Source organism: Balaenoptera borealis, assembly GCF_965194805.1.
Source record: "Balaenoptera borealis genome assembly, chromosome: 17".
Lineage (NCBI taxonomy): Eukaryota > Metazoa > Chordata > Mammalia > Artiodactyla > Balaenopteridae > Balaenoptera > Balaenoptera borealis.
In genome coordinates, this window is record NC_138876.1 from 491,308 (window position 1) to 511,978 (window position 20,671).

General features: G+C 55.7%; 1 protein-coding gene and 1 long non-coding RNA gene across 8 annotated transcripts; one reads left to right on the top strand and one right to left on the bottom strand.

The window, feature by feature from the left end:
- Nucleotides 1–1,237: 1,237 nt before the first annotated feature.
- On the bottom strand, nt 1,238–20,647 carry HSF1 (heat shock transcription factor 1). 7 transcript variants are annotated; one of them, XM_082363951.1, is made up of 14 exons: nt 20,512–20,647; nt 6,636–6,744; nt 6,192–6,328; nt 5,826–5,950; nt 4,268–4,343; nt 4,139–4,200; nt 3,954–4,050; nt 3,739–3,875; nt 3,389–3,658; nt 2,939–3,022; nt 2,101–2,206; nt 1,963–2,028; nt 1,815–1,884; nt 1,238–1,728 (listed from the first exon to the last, which is right to left on the bottom strand). In XM_082363951.1, the coding sequence occupies exons 1-14, from the start codon at nt 20,626–20,628 to the stop codon at nt 1,523–1,525; spliced, it is 1,662 nt and encodes a 553-aa protein (XP_082220077.1). In that variant the 5' UTR covers nt 20,629–20,647; the 3' UTR covers nt 1,238–1,522. The 7 variants fall into 7 exon arrangements, with proteins under 7 accessions (XP_082220077.1, XP_082220076.1, XP_082220075.1 ...); XM_082363950.1 differs by having other exon boundaries at nt 1,815–1,860; nt 5,826–5,983; XM_082363949.1 differs by having other exon boundaries at nt 5,826–5,983.
- Nucleotides 6,753–16,950, top strand: LOC309614971. The gene is made up of 3 exons (XR_014236480.1): nt 6,753–11,796; nt 12,123–16,145; nt 16,554–16,950. It is a non-coding gene; the product is annotated as an uncharacterized lncRNA (long non-coding RNA).
- Nucleotides 20,648–20,671: the final 24 nt, after the last annotated feature.

Consider the following 20,671-nt stretch of genomic DNA (forward strand, 5'->3'; position numbering starts at 1 on the left):
GTTCTGCAAGGTGGGGCCTCAGAACTCCCAGGCCCCGTGTGCCTGAGGGCTGCCCAGAAGTGGACTTCAGCTTGGGGTGGGGCCCGAGGCCGAGAGGGTCGAGAATCAGGACTGACTCGAGGGGCCAACAGACTCCAAGGCAAGGCTGCGGAGGACACAAAGGCCGAGTCCACAGGCCGCTGGGGAGGGGCAGCCATGTGCTGGGGTGCCCACCTGGGGCGGGCCCTGGGCCTCTGGGATGAGGCAGGTGGCCTGACCCAACCCTCATCCAGCGCCTCCCTCTCAGTGGCCCCCCTGATACTGCTGGCTTGAGGCCTCCCTGGCCCCTTCCCAGCCCTGCCCTGTTTTCCTGGCATTGACTGGGCTGGATGGTCCACTTGATACATCCTGAGTGTGGCCCTCGGGATACCTTGCTCCCAGAGCTTGCCGCTCAGAGCTTGCCAGGGAGGTGGGGGCACCCCCGGGCTCCTGTTCCCACCTCTGGTGGAACCCCGAGGCTGTGCCGGGCCAGGTGTGCCCTGACGTACAGCCACAGCCCAACAAGGTGGGTGTGTGAGGAGGTGACCGGGCGCTGGTCTCAGAGCCACGCTGCCCCTGCCCCAGCCAGAAGCTGCTCAGCCCCAAGTCCTCGCCGCCTCTGGGTCACGGTGGTGTTTTTGGGAGAGGGAGGCCTCCTGGGGGTGCCCTTTGAGTCCAAGGGGTTACAGGCCGCATCTCCCTGCCCCCTGCCTCCTGGGCGGCTGCCGGGAGAATGGCAAGCAGCGCGTGAGCCGGGTGGGGCCGGACAGCGGGTGGGCTGCCCTGGCCTGCCCCCCGTACCGCGCGCGCACGTGCTCACCCGCGGCCGCCTGACCCAGGGGCAGTGAGTGCTGTGCTCCGCTCCCTCCCTCCTCTGCCAGACCCCGCGCCTCCCTTTTGCCAAAGCCAGCCCGGCCCCTCGTGACATGAGCGCAGTGGAGGTGGCTCTGCTGGGCAGATACACAACGGCGCACCCACCTGTGTCCCACCTGGTGCAGAGCTGGCAGTGGCGTTCCTAGGGGCCCTCTGACCCCTCCCCGGTCCTTTAATAAAGACTTCTGCGTGCACACGGCCCAGTGGAGCCAGGCAGGCTCAGGCTCAGGCGTGCTGTGCCCATCTACCCTCCCTCCAGCCCCTTCTGAGACCCCTGTGCCCCTCCTCACCACCCCCCGCCCACCCCAGGACCCCCGCGGGAGGAAACAGACAGGGAGGCCACACGCACAGCCCGTCGTTTATAGATCTCTGTCTCGTCTGTCCGTCCGTCCGTGTATATGCCTGTATATCTCTACAGAAGGGGAAAGGGGGGACTCTCGTGTAAAAATCCAAAATACACTTCTATGAGCACCCGTGTACCGGTCAGTCCGAGGCCACTGCTCGTGGGGCTGGGCCCTCGCTGCTGACTGGGGCCATGCCCGCCCAGCCGGCCCGGTACTACTGAGACCAGCCCTGCACTGGGGGGGGGGGTGGGGCGGGGTGGCGCAGGCCGGCCCTCCTCCTGGGGCCTCTAGGAGACAGTGGGGTCCTTGGCTTTGGGGGGCTCAGAGCCCGTCAGCAGGGAGATGGTGGGGTCGTCTGCGTAGTCATCTCCCTCGGAGAAGTAGGAGCCCTCTCCCAGCTCGAAGAGCACCGGCAGGTCGCTGCCCCCGACGTCCACGGAGCCCGGGTCCAGCAGGAGCAGGGGCTGGGCCGTGTAGTGCACCAGCTGCTTCCCTGGGGGCGGGGACCGAGCAGGTCAGGGTGCTGGCGCGAGGGCACGGGGCACGGGGCAGGGGCGGGGGCGGGCAGGCTCAGCTCACCTGAGTCAGGGCTGCTGCTCTCTGCTTCAAGAGGCCTGGGGGGCTCCTGGGGAGAGAGGAGCTCCTGGATCTGCTGGGGCGGAGGGAGCGTGGTGAGGGCTCCCGGATCCTCTCCCCCGCCACCCCGCCACCCCCACACCCTACGCACGCTGGCCAGGCTGCTGTCAAGGTCGGGCAGGCTCATGTCAGGCACTGTCACCGAAGGGCTGAACAACTGCAGGGAAGGGAGGGCGGTCAGGCCGTGCCTGTGGGCGGGGCGGGCGGGGCGGGCGGGGCCGGGACTCACGTCCAGCAGGGTGCTGGTGTCCACGCTGAAGCCGTGGCTCGTCAGCATGGTCTGCAAGCTGTCCAGGTTCGAGTCCATGGCATCCAGGTGGTCGCTGAGCTCGGTCCTGGCCAGAGGGAGGCAATCGGGTGAAGCGGCACTCCGGCGTCCCCACCCAGGCGCCTTCCTGCCAGCGCTCACGCCCACCTGCCAGAGAAGGGCTCCCCTCGGCCACCACCCACCCTGCTCGGGCTCACGGGAGGCCCTCCAAGGTAGGGCCCCTCTGCGCTGCCAGCCCGGGCCCGGTGGGGCAGTGTGCGAGCCAGGATCCTTGGCCACCGGGGGGAGTGGCTCAGGCCCCGCCGTCACCGGTCACCGTGAGGCCCCGTAAGGCCTCTGGCAGCATTTTAGGCTGGGCCAAGATGGCAGGAGGGCCAAGGAGGAGTTCAGTGCTCAGAATGGGGCGGGGGCCCAGATTTTCAGGCTCGATAAGCTTGGGCCTTTGCACCGGAAGACCGCAGGAGGAGGAGAGGAGCCGTGCTCGGCGTTGGGTGGGCCAGCCTCTCCCCCGTGCCTGCCAGGAAAGAGACCGGGCCTGCGGCTGCGAACAAAAACGCCCTGCCCTCTCCTTAGAGGAGGCCAGTCAGCACAGCACCTGGGCCGTCCTCTGTCAGTCAGCAACTCGGGGTGCCGGCTTGGGCCCCGGAGCCCGGGGGCCAGTCCCTGCCGCAGAGGGCCCGGGCTGCCCGTTCACCAGGCAGGGCTGAGTGCTCCCAGCCGGGCTGGGCTCCGGTCCGCGGCTGGGGAGGGGCCCGAGCTCCGCAGAGCCCTCCTCCCTCCCCGGTGGGAGAGCGCTAACCCTGGCGGGACTCGGCCATGCAGAGAGGAGGAGGGGCAGGGAAAGAGGCGGGCGACCCCAGACATCTGTGGAGCGCGAGCCAAACTGAAAGATAGAAAGACAAGAGCCCCCCGATTGCAGGTGGGGGCCAGGCAGACTCCCAGCCCCCACCCTCGCCTGCCCACCTCTGGGGCGACAGGACGGACACAGGGACCCAGCAGCCTGCTGCAGGAGAGGGCGGCCTGGCCACACGCCTGGGCTCCTGCGGCGGAAGGGCCGTGGGATCACCTGGTTGGCATCTCCCTCCCTCCCCAGCCCTGAGTTTTGTGCTCAGGGCCAGGTCCGAGAGCTCATGCCCAGCAAGCCCGAAGCCGCAGGCCTGAGGGCCGCCCGTGTCCAGCCCCGCAGACGGCCCCCGTCAGAGGCCCGGCCGTGCTTCCAGCGGCCGGCGGGTGAGCGGCCGGCACTCACTTGTCCAGGCAGGCTACGCTGAGGCACTTCTCAGGGGCCGAGGCAGGCCGGGGCGACGGGGGGCGGCCCCCGGCATCAGCGAGGGCCGGGGCCGAGGCGGCCGGCGTAGGCTCGCTCTCCCGCAGGATGGAATCAATGAGGGCGGTCGGGGACAGGGGCGTCTCCACCATGGAGGACGGCTGGCTGGGACTGGCATCCTCTGCCTGGGGGCTCCGAGGTGGGCTGGGGGGCTCCTCCTTGACTCGAACCAGGGGGCTGCTGGACAGGGGCCTGCACAGGGGGCGCACGTGTCAGCAGGCGCCTCCGCCAGCCCCACCCACTCCCGCCTGCCGGGAAGGCGCCTGGCCCACCTCTCAGCTACGCTCCCGCCCGCGGAGGCCAAGGGGCTGCCGGGGGCCAGCTCGGTGATGTCGGAGATGATGGGTCCGGAGCTGGCAACAGCGTCTGGGGGGTAGAGGCTGGAGCCGCTATAGGCCGGGGACGGAGCCTGCCACCAGAGGGAGGTGACCACATGCAGCGCCTGCCGCCGCATCGCCCCCCGCCCCCCGCGGCGCGCGCCGCTCACCGAGTAGGGCCCCGAGCCGTGGATGTGCTCCAGGGAGTACTGCCGGCCGTACTTGGGCATGGAATGTGCAGAGCCGCCGTCATTCAGCATCAGCGGGCTGTGGGGAGGGGCAGGTTAGCTGCGTCCCCGGCCTCGGCGGCCCCCAGGACGCAGCCAACAGGAGGTGGGCATGCCCAGCGCCTCACATCTTTCTCTTCACCCCCAGGATCCGGTTCGACTGCACCAGCGAGATGAGGAACTGGATGAGCTGCAGGGGAGAGGTGGTCAGCCTGGCTGCGGACAGGGACCCCGCCCCCCGCCGGCCGGCGTCGCACCTTGTTGACGACTTTCTGCTGTTGGGCGTGCTTCTGCCGCAGGCTGGCCACCTCCCGCCACAGGGCCTCGTTCTCGCTGCGACAGACCAGGCGCCGTCAGGACACTCCACCCAACCCGGGCAGGAGCGGGGCGGTGGGGGACTGCGCCTCGCCACAAGCCCAGCTGCCGGCCCATCCCCACCCCACCCGAGCACAGGCTGTGGGACGGTCTGGGGGCCAGGCCAGGGCCCCCACCCCTCCTCACGCTGTTGCGCTGCGGGGGGAGGACGCGCGGGGGTGCCAGGTGCGGGGGCAGCGGGGCTGCGGTGGAGACCTGGGCAGGGCCGGCTGGTGCGCCCCAGGATCTGGGCCGAGACCCCCAGGGCCTTCTCGGTCACGGTCGAGGTGGCAGAGCCTTGAGGGCGGCCCCCACCCTTGGCCGTCTCTCCCTAGACTGAGGCTGAGAATGGGAGGGGAGCCCAGGGGAAGGGGGCAGTACGGCTTTCAGGCCACAGGGAGGCATATGGGGGGTTGTCCTGTGCCTTTAGGGGATCAGAGGTGGCCTCGAGGGGCAGAAAGGGCCACCGGAGCAGCCCACGGTCTGCCGCTCCAAGGGGCCAGCCCTGCTCAGCCCCCAGCATGTCCCGTTGACGTGCGAGAGACCCTCCTGGCTTCACCCTGAGAGGTGTCCATGTCCCGGAGGCCACATTCGCCTGGTCCCACCTCCAGGTGTCACCCAGCCAGGGGCTTCTGCTGTGCCCTGATGTGAGTAGTCGGGGCCCAGGAGCAACCTCCATGGTCTGGGGGGCACGACGGCCGGCCCTCTGAGCGGCTTTGAGGCCACACCGAGACATGGACAGCCACCCTGGGCTGGGGTTCCTGAGGTCCCCAGGGCCCCAATTACATGGGAGGAGACCTAAGCCAGCCTCCACAGGGGTCCTGGCTGAGGAAGAGAGGCCTTATTACACATTCTCTGTGATCAATTATGATGATTGGCATTGGGCGAGGAGGGTGATGGAGTTTGAAGGAACCCAATATATAGCATCCTTTCCCCCAACATTTGGAGCACAATCCGGGTAGCATGAGAGACAGACAAACAGCTGAATTTGCAACTTGGGGAGCCAGAAACATGTGAGGCTGGGGGGAGCCTAGAGCTGGTTCTGCAGTGGCCACACATGCCCCAGGGGCAGGGGTTCCAGAAAGAGCCCGAAGTGCTTCCTGCTCCCCAGGCCTGAGGAGAGGCGACACCCGTGCCTAGTGATGCCAGGCGCCCGCTCAGGGGTTGTGTGAGGAGCCCGAGGGCGTGGCCGCTGCTCCGGGCCCAGCTCTGCTTGCTGCCGTGGGAACCGGGTCCCACCCCACCTTCTGGAAATGAGTTCAACCTGGCAGGGTGGGAGGCTGTGCAAGCCAGAACCTAGTCCCGTCTGGAGAGTGGAAGACCTGAAGCATCTGTCTCGGAGCCAGCGGGGCAGGACTGGGGGCAGAGGCCCTCCGCTGGCGCCCCCTCCCCCTCCTGCGCTCGCTCCCCAGGAGGCCTCCTGGTCCCAGCAGCCCCCCTGCCCGGCGCCCCGGCACCTACTGCTTCATGGCCAGCAGCTTGGAGTCCATGCTCTCCTGCTTCCCCTTCATCAGCTGCACGTCGGTCAGCAGCTTGGTGACACTGTCCTGGTGAATCTTTATGTCCTCGCTCCTCAGGGTGGACACCTGGGTCCCCAGGGGAGCAGTCACTGAGATGGCCTGGGGGGGGGTGGGATACAGCAGAAAGGGCCAAGGGGCTGCCGGTCTGGAGGGGCCTTCGCTGTGGTGGCCGATGGAGGAGGGGCTGCCAGCAGGAAGAGGGCTCGGCACAGCCAGGCCAGGCCAGCAGGGCAGGGAGTGGGCGCCGCTCCTGCTGACGGCCTGGAGGGAGGTCCGAGGACGTGGGGGAGGGAGGATGGCTACTCACGCTGGTCACTTTCCTCTTGATGTTCTCGAGGAGCTGCTCCTGGCCGCGCAAGAAGCACGGGTGCTGGAACTCGGTGTCGTCCCTCTCTGGCTTGACCAGGCCGCCCTGCTCGATGTGGACCACCTTCCGGAAGCCATCTGCGTGCGACGGGGTGGGGGCAGTGCTGCCTCAGGGCTGGGGACCCAGCCCCTCACTCCAGCACGGCCACCGCCCCGCTGGAGGACGAGGGAGGCTGGGGGGTGGGGAAACGCCCAGCACTGCCCTCTTGGGAGCCCTGCCTGAGGTGGCTGGGTGGTCTCGGTCCCAGGGAGCCTCCACACCCCCCGTGACACCCCCTCCCCCCGCAGGTGCGCGGGCTCCGGGCCATGCCCCCGGGCTACCCAGGGGTCAGAGCCTGGGGGCTGCACCAGGCCAGTGAGCGGGGCCCCGGGGCAGCGCACTCACACATGTTGAGCTGCCGCACAAAGCTGGCCATGTTGCTGTGCTTGAAGTACTTGGGCAGCACCTCCTTGGCGAACTGGCCCTGGTCCAGCACGTGGAAGCTGTTCCCACTCTGCCAGGAGACGCAGGGGTCATGCAGCCGCCTCCGTGCAGGGGCTGTGCCCCCACCCAGGGTGGAGGTCGCCCTGGGACCCAGCACCCTTGCCGAGGCCCGCTCACCCGGGCTGCAGAGGACCGTTCAAGAAGCACCTCAGAGCACTGCAGGCCCCTCCCTCAGGGGGCCTCGTGCTAGCTTTAATCAGCAAATTTCCCCTAAGAACAGCCAAGACCCCAAACGGAGGCAGCCAAGAAAACAGGAACCTGATTTCAGTTACTCTGGAGGAAAACAACACAGTCACGTTCAGAAACGCAGCTTTGTTTTTCTTTTGGCAACAGAGACAAAAAACAGAGATGAAAAAACTGCTACGCTGCTCTTCCATTTCTTTCCTGACCTCAGTCCAAAAGCTACTGGGAGGGCGACAAGGCAGCCCTCTGTGCTGGCAGGGCCCGGGGGCGGGCGCAGTCCTCCCCTGGGACGAGGGACAGGGAAGAGCCAGAAGATCCCCATGGCAGTGACCAGGACGCAGCAACGCTTCTCAACACAGACACAGACATGACAATAAACAGATGTAAGTGTGAGGTGAGGAGAAATGGTGGAAGAGAGACCTCTAAAGCTTTTTTCCTCCAAAGAAGCAATAAGAAAACTAGCAAAAAATGTTTAGTCAACTTCTTCAGAACCCTGAAACTCACCCAAAGGACTGCAGCAACATGGGGAGAATTTATTCAAGAAACGGTTGAATCTCAGTAAGATCAGTGAGCTGTGGCATTCAAACTCGCCCTGTTCCCACCTCCTTTCCCGTAGCTGTGAAAACCAACAGCTGAAATCGTGGGGGAGCCAGCATTCCGGCAGCCACAGGGTGAGAATGGGGCTGGGGCTCCTTCAAGGCCTGTATGGCAACTCCCTGGAAGGTTCCACTTGCAAGGCTGTTTTTGTTTGATTTGACTGGAAGCTCTCTTAGTATAAAAAGCCTTTCCCTAGGGATGTTTGTTGAAAACATCTAGAGGCAATTTTAAAACTTGTGGCTGCCTAAGAAGTGGACAACAGACGGGGAAAAACAAGCTAACCAGAAAACTTAAAAGGAAGAGCTGGGGAATGAGATATCAAGAGGAGCTTTGAAAAGCTCCAAAATATTCCAGGGGATCTAGAAGTCACATGCACATGTAGAGCTGTGTGCACACCTGAGAGAGACCTGAGAAGGCCCTCTCACCTCTGGCTGACTGAGGCTCTGCATAAGCAGGAAGTGGAGGAGAAAGTCAAGGTGTCAACTACCTGGCTGGGAGGTGAAGGCACGCCCAGCACATACAGAGTCCCCTGCAGAGGCTGGGAGGGTTATTGTCTCCAGGCATTGAAGGACATTCCTGCTCCCTTTACTCCCTGACCAATGAGCTAACTGGGCAGAGAACTCAGTGACCACACACAACAAAGAACACAAACTGCCCAGAATTAGTTCAGAAAAGTCACTAAACAAACAGCAACGACAAGAAAACAGCGACAAATCCTGGCGAGCGGAGAAAATCTGATACTGAGTTTAACACATGCCACATTATATTAATGGAAAGTCCAACATTCAACAAAAAATTACGAAACATGCAAAGAAACAAGGTATGACCCATACATGGGAAAAAAAGCAACCGAAAGAAACTGTCCCTAAGGAAGCTCAGATGTTGGACTTACTAGACAAAGACTTTAAAATCAGGTATTTGAAATATGTTCGAAGAACAAAACAAAATGGCATCTAAAGAAATAAAGGAAAGCATAAGAATGATATCTCTTAGAACAAAGAATAACAATAAAAATAGAAGTTATAAATATGCACAAAAAAAAATCCTGGAGTTGAAAAGTGTAACAACTCAGATTTAAAATTCACTAGAGGGCTCAAGAGCAGATCCAAGCAGGAATAAGAAAGAATCAGCAAACGTGAAGGAAGATATTCAACTGAGATTACCTAGGCTGAGAGACAGAAAGAGAAAAGAATGAAGAAAGTGAACAGGCCTCAGAGACAATGTGGTACACCACCAAAGACCAACATATGCATAAAGGAGAGGAGAGAAAGGGACAGAAAGAATATCTGAAGAAATAATGGCAGAAAACTTCCCAAGTTTGATGAAAAATATCCAAGAAGCTAAACAAATTCCAAGGATAAACTCAAAGAGATTCACATCTAGATATCCATAATCAAACTGAAGAAAGCAAAAGACCAAGGAAGAATCTTGAAAGCAGTAAGAGAGAATAGACCCATCATGTACAAGGAATCCCTAATAACAGCTAATTTGTCATCAGAAACCATGCAGGCCAGAAGCCAGTGGGACGACATACCAAAAGTGCTGAAAGAAAAAAAACCTGTCAGCCAAGAATTCTATATCCAGCAAAACTATCCTTTGAAGATAAAGGCAAGGTTTCTCTGTGAAGGCAGCTAAGGAGATCCAGCGAACCACTCCAAGAAGGAAAAAACGAAGCTTATTTAAGTCATCTAAAGTCTCTGGAAATTGTCCTAAAGGCATATAACAAATGAAGAGACATTTATTCAAGAAAACCTAAAACTCAGTATGAACAGTGAGTCTGTAACATTTTAGCCATAACTTATTCCGTCCTCCTCACACCAGTTCACCTGGATTGATATGACACTCTGGGAGGCTATGGCCTAGAGGTGGGGATTCCTCTCCCCTCAGTTTACAACCAAAGCTTTCTGTATCTTACTGAGGGGCAGGCCACCAGCATTTCTCATCTTGTCCAACTTGAAGGTGAAGAGGCTAAATTCCTGGTGATTGCAGCCAAGAGGTTGAGGGTCCTCTTCTCCATTTTGCCCCCACCTATAGAATGGAGGCTCTACCCCAGGCATGGCAGGCTGAGAATACTGGGGCTTCAATTACCCTCACCCCAGTTAGCCTTTAATTTCTTTTTCTTGTCTTAATGTACTGGGCAGGACTTCCAGTACACTATTAGCTAGAACTGGTGAAAACAGACTTTGTGCTTTGTTCTGATCTTATGAGCAAAGCTTTCAGTGTCTTACCATTATGTATGATATTAGGTGTAGGATTTTTTTTGTGTGTGTGTTGTTTTTTTTTAAAGATCCTTTTGTATCAAGCTGAGGAAGGTCCCTGCTAGCCCTAGTTTTCCTAGTTTTTGGAAGGATTTTTTTTTTTTTTTAATATCACGAACATCAAATTTTGTCAAATGCTTTTTCTGAATCAAATAATATGATCATGTGGTTCTTCTTCTTTAGATTGTTAACATGGTGGATTATATTGATTTAAAAATCTTGAACCATCCTTGCATTCCTGGGATAAATCCCATTTGTTGTGACATTATTCTTTTTATGTACTGCCAAATTTGATTTGCTAAAATTTTATAGAAGACATTATGAAGCATATTGGTCTGTAATTTTCTTGGACTGTTTTTTGTCTAATCATTTGGGCCTGAAAATCTCTTTTTAGGAAGGTTTATGACTAGGAATTCTATTTCTTTAATAGACTCAGGACCACTAATAGTTATGTTTCACCTTGGGTGAGTTTTGGCCGTTTGTGCTTTTCAAGGAATTGGTCCATTTTATCAACTTTACATGCATAGAGTTGTTTGTAGTACTTCCTTATTATCCTCTTGCCACCTGTGGCATCTGTAGTGATATATCCTCTGTGATTCCTGATATTAGTAATTTACCTTTTTTCTTCTGTCAGTCATTCCACAAGTTACCGATCTCAATCTTTTGAAACATTCAGCTTTTGAATTCATTTATCATGTTTTACTGTTTTCAATTTCATTGATTTTTGTTGTCTTTATTATTTCTTTCCTTCTGCTTGCTTTGGGCTTACTTTGCTCTTTTTTACTTTAATGTGGAAGCTCAGAAGCCATTCTTATTTCCCTTTCAGCACTGCTTTATGTGGATCTCACACATTTTCAGACAGGAAGAGTTTGGTGGGCTGCTGGGGAATGCCTGTGGCACAGGAGGTGGATATCCTGTCAGATGGAAAATGAGGGAAGAAAACAGGGCTCCTCTGGAGGCTGCACTCTTGCGAGTCTTGATGGTGGCATCTGCAGGCTGCCACTGTGCCTCAGTCTCCCCACGTGGCATCTACCATTCACCCACACGACCTCAAGCACATCCTGTCTCACCCCATGCCAGACTGCTTGCTGAGCTCTACCCTTGCTGACTGATTGGGTGTCTCCACATGGCTGGCCGTCTGGGACGTACCTCCATATCTCTGAAAAGGAAGCTATAATCTATGTACAGTTTACCATTTTAAATGAACAGCTCTCCATTTCTGACACACAGCTGTTTACTCGCACAAGTGAGGAATACAGAACATTTCCATCTACCCCCCAAATCACCCCTACGTCCCTTGGCAGTCAACCCCCTCCCTCATCCCCAGGCAACCACTGATCTTTTGTCCCCATAGTTTTGCCTTTTCTGGAATGTCATATAAATGGAATCACAGGGTATGTAGCCTTTTGTGTTTGTATGTAGTCTCTCACTTAGCATAATGCCTTTGAGATGCAGCCATAGTATTGCAAGGGTAAGCTGTTTGTTCCTTTTAAATGCTGAGTAGTATTCCATTGTAGGGATGTCCCACAGTTTGTCTTCCACTCACCAGTTAATGGACATTTGGGTTGTGTCCTGTTTTTTGCTATTATAAATAAGTGCTATGAACATTTGTGTCCGGGTTTTTTCCTTCTAGAAGTTATATAGTTTTAGCTCTTATATTTCAATCTATGTTTAATTTTTGTATATAGTATTAAGCACAGGACAGGCTCACATTTGTGCTTGTGGAAGTCCAATTATTCCAGCATCATTTGTTGAAAAGACAGTTCTTCCTCTATTGAATTACAGTGGCATCTTTGTCAAAAATCAAATAACCTTGAATGGGTGGGCCTACTTCTGGACTCTCTAGTCTGTTCCACTTATTTGTATGTTTATAGATATGCCAATATCACTCAGTACTGATTTTTATAGCTTTTCAGTATGTCTTGATATCGGATAGTGTGAGTCTTCTAACTTTGTTCTCCTTAAAAAAAAAAAAAAAAAAGTTTGACTATTCTCTGTCCTTTGCTTTTTCATATAAACTGAAGGTTAGGCTTCCCTGGTGGCGCAGTGGTTGAGAATCTGCCTGCCAATGCAGGGGACACGGGTTCGAGCCCTGGTCTGGGAGGATCCCACGTGCCACGGAGCAACTAGGCCCGTGAGCCACAATTACTGAGCCTGCGCATCTGGAGCCTGTGCTCCGCAACAAGAGAGGCCGCGATAATGAGGCCCGCGCACCGCGATGAAGAGTGGCCCCCACTTGCCGCAACTAGCGAAAGCCCTCGCACAGAAACGAAGACCCAACACAGCCATAAATAAATAAATAAATAAATAAAACCCAAAGTTAAAAAAAAAAAAAATTTATAAACTGAAGGTTAGTGCACACAAAAATTTCTGCTTGGATTTCACTGGGATTGTGTGGAACCTACTTATGTCTTTTTCTCAGCCATGTTTTATAGTTTTCAATGAATAAATTATACACGTATATATATGTGTTTGTGTGTGTATGTGTGTGTATATATATATATATATATATATATATATATATATATACACACACACACACATTTTGCAAGATTTACCCCATGATAACTAGTCTACAGATGGCCTCCAAGGATCTCCACCTCCAGGAGTTCACAGCTTGTGCTGTCCCCTTCCATGATCTACCAGGAATGTTCTCTATGACCAACAGCATCCAACAGACACGATGGTATTTGAGAACACATTACAAGCCCACCTTGGGCTCTTGCTCTCTCAGATCGCTTGCCCTGGGAGAGGCAAGGTGACATGCTGAAAGCAGCCCTAAGGAGAGGTCCACATGGTGAGGAACTGAGGCTGCCAGCACCCAGCTGAGTCTTTTTTTTTTTTTAAGATTTTTTTGATGTGGACCACTTTCAAGGTCTTCATTGAATTTGTTACAGTATTAATTCTGTTTTATCTTTTGGTTTTTTGGCTGAGAGGCATGTGGGACCTTGGCTCCCTGACCAGGGATCGAACCTACACCCCCTGCATTGGAAGGCGAAGTCTTAACCACTGGACCACCAAGAAAGTCCCCCCAGCTGAGTCTTGAGATGGCTGCACCCTCACAAGAGATCCTGAGGCAGCCAGCTCACGGCTCTCAGACACTGGGAGGTAACAAGGGTTTGTTGTTTTAGGCAGTTAGTTTGGAGGTGACTGGTTACACAGCCATAGATAATACAACCAGTAAGTGTTCTGTGGTTTTTGTAGCACTGTAAATATTTCCATTTTCAACAGTTCGTTACTAGTACATAGAAATATATTCCATTTCTGTATATTGGCCTTGAATCCTGTGACCTCACGAAACTCATTCATTAGTTCTAATAACTTTTCTGTAGATTCTTTGGGATTTGCTAAGTAAACAATAATGTTTTCTATGAATAGAGAGTTTTATTTCTTGCATTTCAATCTTGATGTCCTTTATTTATATATTTGCCATATTGCCTGACCAGGGCATCCAATAGATATTAAGGAAAAGCAGTAAGAGCAGACATCCTTGCCTTCTTTTCCAGTCTTGGGGGAAAGTATCAGTTTTTCACCATTAAGTATAATGTTAGCAGTAGGGTTTTTTTGGTAGAAGCTTTTTATGAGATCGACGAATTTCCCTTCCTAGTTTGCTGAGCTTTTAAAAAAAATTTATTTATTTATTTATTTATTTATTTATTTAGGGCTGTGTTGGGTCTTCGTTGCTGCACACAGGCTTTCTCTAGTTGTGGCGAGTGAGGGCTACTCTTCGTTGCGCTGCGTGGGCTTCTCATTGTGGTGGCTTCTCTTGTTGCGGAGCACGGGCTCTAGGCGCGTGGGCTTCAGTAGTTGTGGCTTGCGGGCTCTAGAGCGCAGGCTCAGTAGTTGTGGCACACGGGCTTAGTTGCTCCGCAGCATGTGGGATCTTCCCAGACCAGGGATCGAACCCGTGTCCCCTGCACTGGCAGGTGGATTCTTAACCACTGCGCCACTCAGGGAAGTCCCTTGCTGAGTTTTTATCATGAAATGGATATTGAATTTTGTCAAATGCTTCTGCCTCTGTTGAGAAGATCATGTGGCTTTTCTTCCCCGTTCTGTTGATGTGGTGAGTTACACTAGGTCTTGAGTGTTGACCAGACTTCCACCTACAGGGCCCCTTCCAGTCCCAGGCCTCATGCTGTCTCTGATAGAAAGTCAGTCTCATTCTTATCCTATTCTTCCGTGTGCAATTTCCTTTCTTTTTCTGGCTGCTTTTAAGATTTTCTCTTCACCACTTGCTTTCAGCAATTTGATTGTGATGTGCATTGGTTATCATTTTTTTTTGGTGCTTTATCCTCCTTGGGAATCATTGAAATTCTTGGATCTGTGGGTTTACAGCTTTCAAAGAAAAAAAAAACTGGGGAAAATTTCAACCAGTATTTCTAAAATTCTCCTCCCTCCTTTACTCTGGAACTTAAATTGTGTGTCAGACCACGTGACATTATCCCCATAAGGCTCTGCTCACTTTTTTCAGTCTTTTTTTCCTCTCTGTGATCACTGCATAGTTTCTTTTGCTAGTCTAGTGTTCGGTGATCTTTTCTTCTGCAGTTTCTAATCTGCTGTTTAATCCCCTCCAGTGACTTATAAAAACAAGCTTTAAATTTTAGAAAGTTAGATTTACAGAAAAGCTAGACAGTACAGAGTTCCCACACATCCCACGCCCAGTTTCCCTATTATTAACACCCTGCATTAGTGCATATGCCACAAGTAACGAATCAATATACTGATAGTTTATTTTTAACCAAAGTCCCCATTTTGTTCAGATTTCCTTAGTTTTTACCTAATGTCTTTCTATTCCAGGACATCATCCGAGACATTACATTCTCGTCTTCTTACGTCATTCTTGACAGTCTCAGACTTTCCTGGTTTCTGATGCCCTTGACAGTTCTGAGGAGGACTAGGCTGGTATTGTGTAGAATGTTGCTCAACTTGGATTCATCGGATGTTTTTCCCTCATGATGAGTTGGGGTTACATAAGTTTTTGGAGAGGAAGACCACAGAGGTGGCTTGCCCTGCCCATCACAGCACGTCAGGGCACACCCGTCAACGTGACTCATCACTGCTGGCAGAGGCCTGTCTGTCAGGCATCTCCACTGTACAGTCTCTCCCCTCACCCGCTCCTGTACTCCTCAGAAGGAAGTCTGTGTGCAGCCAACACTGAAGGGTGGGAATTATGTGTTACCTCTTTGAAGGGAGTCAACAGAAATAATTTGGAATTCTTCTGCATGGGACACTTGTTCCAGAGATATTTTGTTCAATTTCCTTCCTTTTTATATCTTCCATTTCTCTGTCTTAATGTTTTCTCTCTACTTCTTTGAGCACACAGAGCATTTTAATAACTCTTTTAATGTCCTTGCTCACCACTTCCATCACACCTGGATCTGTTACTATGACTTTTCTCTTCTTTGTTACAGGTCACATTCTCATGCCAAGTGGATCATCTATTAGTTTTGACTAGATCCTGGACACGAAGAATTTTACTACATTGTGTCTGAGTTTAGTTGTCTTCCTTTCAAGAGTACTGCACCCTCAGTTCTGCAGGAAAGGATCAGCCAGATCCTTTTAAGGCTTGTTTTTAAGCTCGTTTACACCGTATTTGGGTAGCCTTTTTCTCTGGGGCTAATCCAGCCCCACGTTCAAGCCGTGGCTGTTCTGAGGTCCGTGCAGGGCTCTGTATGTTAGAGTGGTCTCTCCGCTCTGGCTGTGAGGAATCGATGACTCGGCCAACTCTAGGTGAGCCTGGAGGTCGCGCACCACACGGCTCCTCAGTGGCTGCTCCTTCCCTGGAAGTTCTCGGGCGGCTTCCCAGGCTCCCCACACGGACGGGCGAAGCAGCACTCGACCAAGATCCACAGGGGCTCACGTGCGGCTCCTCCTCTCTGGTACCAGGCCTTGCAAATTCTGGCTGTCTCAGCTTCTCCAAAGGCCAGGCTCTCGGAGTCTGAACGCTGCCTCCAGATAGAAAGCCTAGGCACCTGGAGGGCTCACCTGTCCCTCCTGTTTAACAATCCTGAACACTGTTGGTGGGTTGAGTCCATGTTGAATGTGTCCTGCCAGCCTGACCTTAAGGTCTGTTAGAAGTCTGAGAAGGCCTTCTGGTGAGTCCATTGCAGAACCCGATGTCTCCTCCTCCTCTGCTGACCACGTGCAATTCTTGCAGGAAGTCTTGGCTTACCCTTGGATATAACGGAAACCAGTGACGGGAAATACGGCAGGACCGGGGAGAAGATGTTGCCCAGCTGCTGGCTGGCGAGCAGTGCCCTTGCCCCTGAGATGCAGTTCTTAGTAAATATCAAGTCTTACTGTAAATTCAGAGACTGTGGCCCTATTTCCTACACAACTGTGAACAACCTGAAACGTATACAAAGTTTTGCACGTAAGTACATTTTTACAGAGGGAGGATCTCTGTCTTTGAATATTTTCTCAAAGCACCCACAACTCAACAGGATTAACATCCATGGTAATTCCATGAGAGGCCTACCTGTACTTTTCAAGTATATTCCCAGAAGAAAAGGCCCGTTTTAGTCCCCCAGCCCAAGAGACTGGTGCGTGTGATGTGCTCCGGGAGCAGTGGGCGTGCGGCTGGCACCCATGTGCAGTGTGACCACTAGAGCCGCGTGGACGTGGCAGCAGAGAAACGCAGCCTGGCGGGAGGACACGGGAGGCACAAGGCGGGGTGCAGAGGGGAGCTCGCTTTCGGTCCCCTCCCCGGCCCTCGTCTTGTCCGCAACCGAGAAGAGGACCATCTGCACTGTCTTCACGTCATTTTCTTATTTCTGCTCAGGGTCGCAGCACAGGCCCCAGGACCAAAGCATCCCCGCTCATGTCCAGCCGCTGGCCCCATGCTCGGGTCTCCAGGCCCAGCTGAACATCTGCACACGGGTGACTGCTGACTCAGTAACTGCCGGGGCCTCCCAGTGGCAGGAGACTGTGGGGCAGCTGCCAGCACCTCCAGGATCGGGAAGCATTCAGGGAGCCGGCCTCCCTCCTTCCACGGCCTGCGAGGCCAGCCTCTGCTAGCCCTGCAGATCTCAAGGAAACCCTGCAGCCAAAGGTGCAGGCTCTGGGGTCTTTAGCCCGGCGCCTGTGATATCTGATGGGAGCTGACCGCTCATTCCAGGGTGGGTCCTGTGGACCCTGCTGACCCCTCCCCGGTCCTTTAATAAAGAATTCTGAGCACACACGGCCCAGTGGAGCCAGGCAGGCTCAGGCTCAGGCGTGCTGTGCCCATCTACCCTCCCTCCAGCCCCTTCTGAGACCCCTGTGCCCCTCCTCACCACCCCTCGCCCACCCCAGGACCGCGGAGGGAGGAAGTAGACAGGAGGCCACACACATAGCCCGCCGTTTATAGATCTCTGCCCGACTCGTCCATCCATCCATCCATCTATACATATACCTATACATCTCTACAGAAGGGGAAAGGGGGGACTCTCGTGTAAAAATACAAACTACAATTCTATGAGGACCAAGTACTGGTCAGTCCAAGTGGGGCTGAGGTCAAGCTAAGAAAGCAGGTAGGGGCTTCCCTGGCGGCGCAGTGGTTAAGAATCCACCTGCCGATGCAGGGGACACAAGTTCGAGCCCTGGTCCAGGAAGATCCCACATGCCGCGGAGCAACTAAGCCCGTGCACAACTACTGAGCCCGTGTGCCTAGAGCCTGTGCTCCCTAACAAGAGAAGCCACGACAATGAGAAGCCCGTGCACCACAACAAAGAGTAGCCCCCGCTCGCCACAACTAGAGAAAGCCCGCACGCAGCAACGAAGACCCAAGGCAGCCAAAAATAAATAAATAAATAAATAAATTTATTTATTTAAAAAAAAAAAAAAAAGCAAGCAAGGAAGCAGGTGGGGTGGAGCCGGAGCCCGGACCCCACAGGTGGAGGCCTCGTGCTGCCCTCTACCCGGGAGACGTGGAGTGTGGCGAGGGCAGGCGTGAGCCAGAGCTGGACGCCTCTGGCTCCAGAGGTGAGCGAGAGACCGTGGACTTCGGGTCCTGCTCAGCCGTCCCCCAGCTCTTCGTCTGTTTCCTGATGTCTCTGGGACTCAGTTCCTGTGTCTCTAAAAGGCCGGCTGTCACCTCCACGTGGGGCTGTGGAAGGAGGGGAACCGATACCCAAGGGGCTGGGCCTCCCGCTGCGCCCAGGGACTGGATAGGGACGGCCATGTCCTGTTTGGCAGGTGCAGGGGGCACCAGGAGCCTCCAGGCCGCCAGCGCCCCTCACAGCCTGCACCGGGTGCGCCTCCGGCCTTTCGGGGCCACTGCCCATCCCCGAGGGCGGGCCGGAGGGCCTGCTGGGGCCCACATGGCTCCCGGGCCAGGAGGAGGAGCAGCCCTGCCTGTCGCGGGAGCCCCGAAAACGGTCCTCGGCCAGCTCAGAGTGGCCAGGTGCGACCAGGACCCTCCTCGAAGGGTCCCACAGGGAGCTGGCGACCTGACTGCAGGCACTGCTCTCCAGGGGGACCCTCTGACCCTCTGACTGCCGGTGCTCACACGGGCCATCCTAGGCGAAGGAGGCCCTCGCTCTTAGGGACTCGAAGCGCCCGCAGCCTAGAAAGACGAGCCTCCTTCACCTACGCGCTCCCTCCCCCCACCCTGTCCCGTGGGAGTGGGGTCAGGAGAGCCGCTGCGCTCGCCAGCTTCCCTCCCGAGGGCAGCGGGGCCTCGGGCCCCGCAGGGCAGCCCCGGCCTCTTCGGCAGTGGCTCCACCCCAAGCGCATCGGTAACTGGCAAGGGGTCTGGAAGGGGGCGAAGCCAACACGACTCTCCGGGCAGCGACCTGCTGGCCGTCCCCTGGGCTGTGCTGAGGACGCACGACACTGCCGGACTGGCCCCCCGGCCAGAGTTTCTGGGGCTGGAAACCAACCCCCACCCCCCCTATTACTCAGCCTTGAGGGTCAGCCACCCCACTACCGCCTTTCCCTGGTCCCCCGGGTCAAACGCAGGGTCCTCTTGGCAGAATGGGGAGAAAACTTCCAGCACAAGGGGGAAGGCACCGAGAGCACAGACGCCAGAACCTTCCAAGGTCTCTGGAAGTTGGACTTTGGGCTGCAAGTCTGCAGAAGTCTCCATGAGGACTTTCTGACAGAGGCCCGGGGCTTGTGTGGGCATCACTGAGGCAGGGGGCTGTCTCCTTTCTCAGGGCTGGGCAGCTCTGCAGCCCCTGCCCAACCCAGCAAAGGGCTCCGTTTCTGTCCTGCCTGGCAGTGCCAGCCCGCCCACTGCCTCCTGCACCAAGCACGCCCTGCTCGGCCTGTGGACAGACCAGGGGGGCTCAAATGCACAGGCTCCAGCCAGCACCCCTCCACCCCCCGGGGAGAAAGTGCCAGCAGGGCCGGCGGGTGGTGCAGCCACTGTGAGCGAGGCTGTCTCAGGCTTGATGGTTCCCGCTTTCCTGCTCCAAGGCCTTGCCCAGAGCACAGGCAGTGGGACCTGGAGAGCTCGCTCGTGGGGCTTCACCCGCTGCCTCATGATCTTTAAGCAGAAGCAGTAAGCAGGTCAAGAGGTGGGGCGATCACCCCAGTAGGACTAAGCTCGGAACATCCCAAAAGATCTCTGATGCCCCTCCCCAAACCGGGTAAGAGTGCTGCCTGGGAGTTAAGGGAAAGGGGAAAGAGAAAGAAGGAAGGATAATGACAGAAGCATGGGGTCATTTCCTTGGCTCAGCAAAGTTCAAGTCCTGCCACGAAGGGATGGTAGTAACAGGACAGCCTGCAGGAAAGCACGGCCCCCTCTTCGGGAATGCTGCCCACCATTACGGAAACAAGCAGTGGGAATGGGGAGTGCCACATGGATGTGTGACTGGGACCAACACAAAGTGTCCCCCACAAGGACGCTGCAGGATTTCTAGTCTCTTTACTCCCTCTCCCCGTCTTGAGGCAGAACTTCAGCAAACAGACAACCCAGGAACGAGAGGACCCAGCCTCCAGTTCAGGGCTCGCTTCAGCCCTGACTGTTCTTCGTTCCTAAGGGCTTAAGGCTGTGAAAGAGGAGTACTTAGGAGAGTCTGAGAAAGCCAGCGTCTGGGCCCTCAAGAGAGCAAGCATGTCTGGAGGCGCCCAGAGGCTCCGCAGCCCAGGGCGGCCGAGGCCACCCATCTGCCGGGCCTGAGCTTATGGCTCCGGCCTTCCCCGGACACGACGTCACAGTCCGGACGTGAACGGCAGATTCTCAGCCGCAACTCCAGACAGTCTCTGCTGTACCTCTGCAAGCCTGAATTGTCCGGTCTGCAAGGTCAGACCACGGAAACGAGCCTGCTGCCAGGCAACTGGAGGCAGGGACGCGAATGAAGACGTCCCGAGAGGAACGAAAAACAAAGTCGCTCTTGGGAAACCCAGCTCTGGTCTCCGGACACGGGCTCGAGACCCACCGGAACTTTATGACGTTTTGCTTTCTGTTTTCGCTCCTTTTCCTTTTCCACTAGAGTAACGCTCTCCAATTCCTGCGCCAAGTCCTGATTTCTTCCCGAAGGCTGCTGACCCCACCACCCTGGTAACTCATCTGAGAAGCTACGGGGGCCACCTGGGCACAACGCTCGCCAGCGAAACTGGGCGCTGCCCTAAGGCCAGACGCGCTTCCGCAGTTGTCCCGCACATAGTCGGCGCGAGACCGAGGAGGAGAGGCCCTTCCTGCCCAGCCCAGGGGAGCGCGCGGCAGGAGCGACGAGGGGCGGCCTCGGACGCTCTTTCCCGACGCCCTGCTGCCCGCCCCCAAAAGCCCCGGGCCGGCGCGCCCAGCCCCTCACCGGGCTCCAGCAGATAAGCGCGTCCGTGTCCGGGTCGCTCACGAGGGTCCACAGCTTGGTCAGGAAGGCCGGGACGTTGCTGGGCCCCGCCGCGCCCGGGCCCACGGGCAGATCCATAGCGGGCGAGGCGGGAGAAACGGAGGTGGCGATCGCGAGGAGG